Source organism: Crocuta crocuta, unplaced genomic scaffold (assembly GCF_008692635.1).
Source record: "Crocuta crocuta isolate KB4526 unplaced genomic scaffold, BGI_CrCroc_1.0 scaffold1013, whole genome shotgun sequence".
Classification (NCBI taxonomy): domain Eukaryota; kingdom Metazoa; phylum Chordata; class Mammalia; order Carnivora; family Hyaenidae; genus Crocuta; species Crocuta crocuta.
Window position 1 is genome coordinate 479850 of NW_027531297.1, and position 6438 is coordinate 486287.

The 6438-nt window shown below is 55.2% G+C and overlaps 1 protein-coding gene across 1 annotated transcript in view; it reads left to right on the forward strand.

Annotated features, from left to right (window-relative positions):
* PNPLA7 (patatin like domain 7, lysophospholipase) overlaps positions 1 to 6438 on the forward strand; it is a 62659-nt gene that overhangs the window by 30630 nt on the left and 25591 nt on the right. The window contains exons 18-21 of the mRNA XM_077771552.1: positions 812 to 943; positions 1705 to 1828; positions 2223 to 2336; positions 6284 to 6353. Coding sequence (XP_077627678.1) covers positions 812 to 943; positions 1705 to 1828; positions 2223 to 2336; positions 6284 to 6353 — 440 coding nt within the window. The remainder of the gene's footprint in view (positions 1 to 811; positions 944 to 1704; positions 1829 to 2222; positions 2337 to 6283; positions 6354 to 6438) is intronic.

Below are 6438 nucleotides of genomic sequence, written 5' to 3' on the forward strand. Positions count from 1 at the left end.
CCCCCACCCCGTCTCTTCTCTCTCTGTTTTCGTCTTCTCTGTGACTCTGTCTGCCCTTTGCTCGGGCCGAGTTCTGGACTTGCCCCAGCCTGGCTGCAGCCCCTGAGCTGCTCCTTCCAGAAGCCTTCACAGTGTAGGGGACGCCCTGCTTCTGCCCACACCCCCGGCAGCCTGTTCGCAAGCAGCGACCAGGAAACTGGGTCTGTTGTGTTCTGCCGGCCAGAGCCTGCCCGTGACTCCATCATGCCCAGGATTGACCCAGAGTGTTCCCGAGGCTCTGATGGCCAGGATTGGGCCCTCTGGCCTCTCGGCCTCCCCCTCACCCTTTTTTTTTTNAGCCCAACGCGGGGCTCGAACCCACGAACCGCGAGATCATGACCTAAGCAAAAGTTGGACGCTTAACCAACTAAGCCACCCAGGCGCCCCTCCTCACCCTCACTCTTGTGCCCCCACTCAGCCCCTTTTCCACACCCACTCTGGTCTTCGTGGCACATTGCATCCCACTGCTGGGGTGAGATGTCAAATGAGGTCTGTGCTCTGAGCACATCTGTGGGGGTGATGGCAGCTGGCAGGAGCCTCCAAGACTCTCCCAAAGCGGCTGGTCGCTGCGGGGTGTGCACAGGCCACATTGGAGAGGTAGCTCAGTGGTCACTGAGCTCTGTCCTAGCCCTGGGCCTGTGTCCATGTCACCTGCTACACGGCATCACTGTTTGTGGGCACAGGTCCTGCCAGCTCTCAAGTGCCATGGCCTGGAGGGAGGGTTGGCTATAGGCCGTGCTGGGCCAGGAGTGACTCTGGGCGGGCTTGGCAGGATCATGCGGAAGCAGCCGACTGTGGTCCTGGGCGTCGCGCACACTGTTGTCAAGCGGGTGTCGTCCTTCGTGCGGCAGATCGACTTCGCCCTGGACTGGATGGAGGTGGAGGCCGGGCGCGCAGTGTACAGGTGGGGCCCACAGGCATGCAGATCTGTCACCTGCAGCGCCTCCACTGGGAAAACCAACTCCTCTGGCTCTGCTCCCTCAAGTCACAAATCCCACGTGCTTCATGGCCTTCCCCCTTCGGTGCAAGCACACGCACTCACTCACACACACACATACACATACACACACACACACTTTTTCATGGGCGTCTTTCCATGTCAACGTATGCAAATGCACACCATCCTTTTAAGATGGCCAGCAGAAGGGATGTTAGCACAGCCTTTGTGAAGGTGCTCATGTGCTGAGTGTCTGGCTGTATCCAGAGTTTCACACAGACACAGTCTGTCGCTATCTGGTTTTTATGGTATTAAAAGTAACAACATTTTAAATATTTACGTATTCATTAAAGTTTATTTGAGAGGGAGAACGTGAACTGGGGAGGGGCAGAGAGAGAAGGAAAGACAGAAACCTAAGCAGGCCCCATGCTCTCAGCACAGAGCCAGATACAGGGGCTCGAACTCACGAATAGAACTGCAGGATCATGACCTGAGCTGAAATCAAGTCAGATGCTTACCCGACTGAGCTGCCCAGTTGCCCCGAATCATAATTTACTTAAAAATCACAATAAGCCTTTCACACGTTAGCATATGTATTTTTAATGGATAATAACTATTTTCCAAAACAAAATTTAGTAGATTTTTAGAAATTAATTTATTTGCCATCTCAAGTGGTAGAGGGCTTGCTGGCCCGGCCTCACCTGCTCCATCGGCCTCTGTCCCCCCAGGCAGGGAGACAGGTCAGACTGCACCTACATCGTCCTCAGCGGCCGGCTGCGCTCTGTGATCCGCAAGGACGACGGCAAAAAGCGCCTTGCGGGGGAGTATGGCCGAGGAGACCTCATTGGTGTGGTAGGGCCAGGCTCCCTGTCCCCACCAGGCCCTGCTCCAGGGTGACTCCTGGCCCCGTACCTGGGTGGAGAGGGGGCCCTCCAAGTGACCTCATGCGGGGCACACCTCCTGGGGGCGGGCGTGCCCACTCCCACCGGGGCTCTCCGGAGAGGACAGCTGGCCGCACGGGGGTGGGAGCCCCTCTGAGACCCTTGTGCAGCACAAGGCCCTGACAGGGACAGCTGCCTGGCCGCAAGGTTGGCTGGACAAGCCTCTTTTCTTCCCGTTGCCCGCCTGTAGGCCACACTCCAGGGCTGCCTCGTGCTCTGCCTCTGGTTGGGTTCAGAGGATGGCTGGGTTGGCTGGTCCTGCAGGGCTGGAGGGCGTGAGCACCTCCCCAGCTTCTCTCCCCCAGGTGGAGACACTCACCCACCAGGCCAGGGCGACCACAGTGCATGCCGTTCGGGACTCGGAGCTGGCCAAGCTTCCGGCCGGAGCCCTGACGTCCATCAAGCGCAGGTACCCACAGGTAAGCACTCCTGTTCCGGGCTGCCTGAGGACAGCAGGACGTCCAGACCATGAACTCAGGATTATTAGACACGGGGCTGCGTCCTTCTGAGTACCAGGGTGGGTATAGATTGCAATGACCTGGACTAGGTAGGTTGCCTGTTTTCAAAGAAGTGTCATATGGACCAGCACACGGGGATAAGGGGCCTTGGGGCAGGTGGCTTGGGTGCTGCCAGGGGGTGGGAGGGGTACACGGGGACCTAGTGAGTGAAGCCCACCTGGCACTTCCCAGAAGACAGGTGATGTCACAGGTGATACTGAAAACCAGTGCGGGGACTCACAGGGCAAGATGTAGGTGTGGTTTTTGCGGGNTTGCTGTGCTTCCTGGGAAAGATGACTTCGGACTTTGGAGAAGGCGGACGCAGGCTTGGCCCAGTGCCCGTCGGTCCAGGCAGCGGAAGGAGGGGAGTCTGTGCTGCTCCTGGGGTGGATGGAATGGCTGGTTTTCTGGTATTTGCCTCACTGCTTTGAAGTAGTAAGTGTGCAGCCGGGGAAATGGGAGGGCCTCGGACCTCAGGGGGTTTGGAGAAGGGTTGGCGTGGAGCTGCTGCTGGAGGAAGAGACGACGGCCTGTTCTTTCCTCATCAGCGCCGTGTGCGCGTTTCCTGCGGACGTGTCTGCTCTGGAACAGATGGGAAACCCCCAAGTTTGTTTTACGAAGTTAATTTCACTTTAATACCAAAACTTGATAAAAATGTAGAAGACTTTCAATCATTTCTGTCAGTGTTACGAATACTCAAAATGTGAGTAAATCACCTATAAAAAATATGTATTTGACTAGGGTCTGTTTAAGGAATGTTAGCATGGTGTTGAGAAATTATTAAAGTGTAAATAATTATGGGGAAAAGTTGAAAGGAAGACTTCCCTTTATGATTATATCGAGGCTTTTGACAAAATTCAACCGTAGGTAGTAAACACTCTAAATAAAATAGAAGTGAAGAAACCTTTATTCCAGAACACCCAAGCCCAAAACAAGACAGGCCCCTCATCACCTGACAGAAAAGGTTGAAAAAATGAAACAATTTGCCTAAGTTTGGAAAAGGAGTAAAAGCTGGATGTGTAGTGAGCAGGTATCTTGTTCGTGGCAACGTGGCGGGGCTGCAGGGTAGGAGAGTGTACAAGCCGGGCTGCAGCATGTGAGTTGAGACCTGCATGGCCAGATCAGGAGCCGCGTGCATCCGTGCAGCCCCAGGCAGCCTCCTGGCTCCAGCAGCCGGGAGCACACAGGACGTGGCCCTGCTGTGTCCCATGTGGGACAAGGCTAGTCTTTCCAGTTGGAAGCCAGGGACGGGATGTCTTTCTGTGAACAGGTTAGGGTGCCTTCCCTGGGGAAGCGCGGGGGCCACCTGCCCATCGGGACCCTTTCTTGCGGGCCACGGAGCTGGCTGGGGGAGGAGCTGCACCCCCCTGGAGCGTATTTCTGGCTCCGGGTAGATAGTTCGTACTTCTTCATCGTCCTCTTTCATTTGGATGTCCGTGTTCCAGATTTGGTCCCTGGGGACCCCTCAGTCCTTCTGATGCGCCCTGTGCATTTCTGGCCCTTGGTCACTTTGCTGGAGCTCCCAGGGTCTCCCCGTGCCATGCCAGCCCCTAGCTCCCCAGCGACAAGAACATCTGCTCCTGTCTTGAGCTCTTTGTTTAGGAGCGTGTGCAGCGCCTCCCTTGAGGACTCCCCGCCACCGTGTTGCTCCCTACCCCCCACCCTTTCACTTCCCCCCTGCACTTGCCAGACTTGGGCGGGAGCTGCCACCCCCTTCTTCCCTCCCTCAGCACTCTGCCAGCCTGTGGTCTGTGGGAGGGCCTGGGCCCAAATCTGAAGGCCTTGATCTAAGCACCAGGAGACCCCAGTGAATGGCAGGGTGGTGGTGGTGGTGGTGGCCGGGGCTAGTACGTGTGCCACTGGCTGCCACACGATCACTGGGAGCCGGGGGAGCCGGGCCGCTTCCTGTTCTGCGGGGCTGCTCCATGGTGGGCCCGTAAAAAAACCCTCTACTCACACCCACTGCCCTGCACAGACTTTCCCCATATGCAGCTCCCAGAGCCCGTGGCCTGTCCTGATGCTTCTCCGTCACACGCTGGCTGCTGCTGGGCTGACCACCACGTGTGTGCCCTCCCACAGGCACCGGCCTTGCCTAGACCCCGGGCTTGCTCGGTGCCCTCCAGCACGGGGAACCGCCGGCCGCTCGGCCCACATCTGTCCACTCTGCGTCTGTGCTTGGGATTCGTGTAAACCAAGTGTTTTCTGTCTGGCTCCTGTTGCCCGGTGTGGCGTCTGAGGTCTGTGTCTTGTTGGCGTGTCCCTCTGACTGCAGAGCAGCGCCCCGCCGCGCGCCGCAGCCCACTCCTCTGTCCTCTTGATGGACGTTTGGTTGTTCCCGGCTTGAGGCTGTTCTGGAAATGTGTTCATGGCACATGTTTCATTTCATGTGAGACTGGCATTGCCACGTCAGGGGGTAGACGTATGCTGAATATGGTTGCCCGTGCGGTTGTGCCAGTCATGGCCCTTGCACCACACAGCCCGTCACCGGGCATCAGCACTTGGTGGCTGCGCTCATTCGCTCCGTAGGAAATAGTGCTCATTGTACTTAGAATTTCCCTGATGACCAGAGATGTTGAGCACCTATTTGTGTGTTCATGGGCTTATTTTGAACCTTTTTCACTTGATGTGGAAATGATCACTTTTTGAATTAGCCTTAATGAAAATTATTGTAAATTTGTAACTGTGATAATTATACCATGTGTATGTTTTTAATGGCTCTTTTAGAGATACAGATTAAAATATCAATGGATAAAATGCTCTGTTTGGGATTGGCTTCAAACCTTTTCAGGTGTGTGTGTGAACTGATTGTGGCTGGGTGAGCGAGGGTGGGGTTCACCCTCCTGTATCGGGAAATTTTCCTTAATAATGTGTAGTTTCTAAAATTAGCTCCAAGTAACAGTTTGATGCCAGATTACTTATATACAAACCAGACTCCTTTTTAGTTTCTGTTTTGGACCCCTGCTCAAACTATTTTTTGTCCCACACCCTGAAATGTGGACATTTCACTTGCCTCTTGCATGGGTCTTTGACTCCAGCATCCTGCGGGTAAGAGGGGCTCTCTGAGTTGGTTTGTGGGGGCCATTGGTTACTGGAGCCTAAGGTCTCAGCCAGCTCCCTCCGGGGGCAGCCAGAGAGTTCAGGGCTGTAGATGGTCAGGAAGCTAACCAGAGGCTGAGTCCCGGGGAGGCAGAGAACAGCAGACAGGCAGCATCCAAGTGACCTCATCAGTGTCTTCAGCTTGCTTCCTGATGTAATTTGGGTTTTACTGAAGCTGACAGCAGCTTCTCTTTACAAAGTGGCCCTTTACTGCATCTAGGAGTTACAGTGGTAGACTGCCTGCACAGTGGAAACCCTAGCAATTAAAACATCTAATTTAACTTTTATACGAAAGTATTTAAGAGTGAATTGTAGATATCTGGGCATTCCAACCTTAAATACTTTGGCTACAACTCTGAACACTGGCGTTAATGTAGCCATGTAATACTCCCTGGATACTGATTAATACCCATCCTGTGTCCTGCCCAAGCCTGGCCCACTCAGGAGCACAGGGTGAGCCCTTGGCTCCGTGGAAGTCCTTCCTGACCTGCCTGTGGGGACGGTCATGGCTTTCCCTGGTGCTCTCGTACCCTGAAAGTAAAAGGAGACTCTGGGCCAGGCTCCAGGCCACGGGGCATGCGCCCCTCGCACCTGCCGCCCACAGTGGACTCTAGGAAGGCCCCCTGTAGAGTTAGGTCCTACCTGCGGGGGACCAGCCAGCCACCCACAGCCCACAGCCCAGAGGGGTTTACAGACGTAATGATTTTGGAAACATGGATCCAAGATGTTTCCCTTCTTGGTTTAAATGTGTGGTCTCCTTTCTCTGCCCCCAGGTTGTGACTCGGCTGATTCATCTCTTGGGAGAGAAGATTCTGGGCAGTCTTCAGCAGGGAACTGCTTCAGGTCTGTCCTTGGGCCTGGCGGCCAAGAGCCCTGCATACCTCACTGGAGCCCTGCCCTGAGGGGGGGGAGGAGGGGGAGGGGAGGA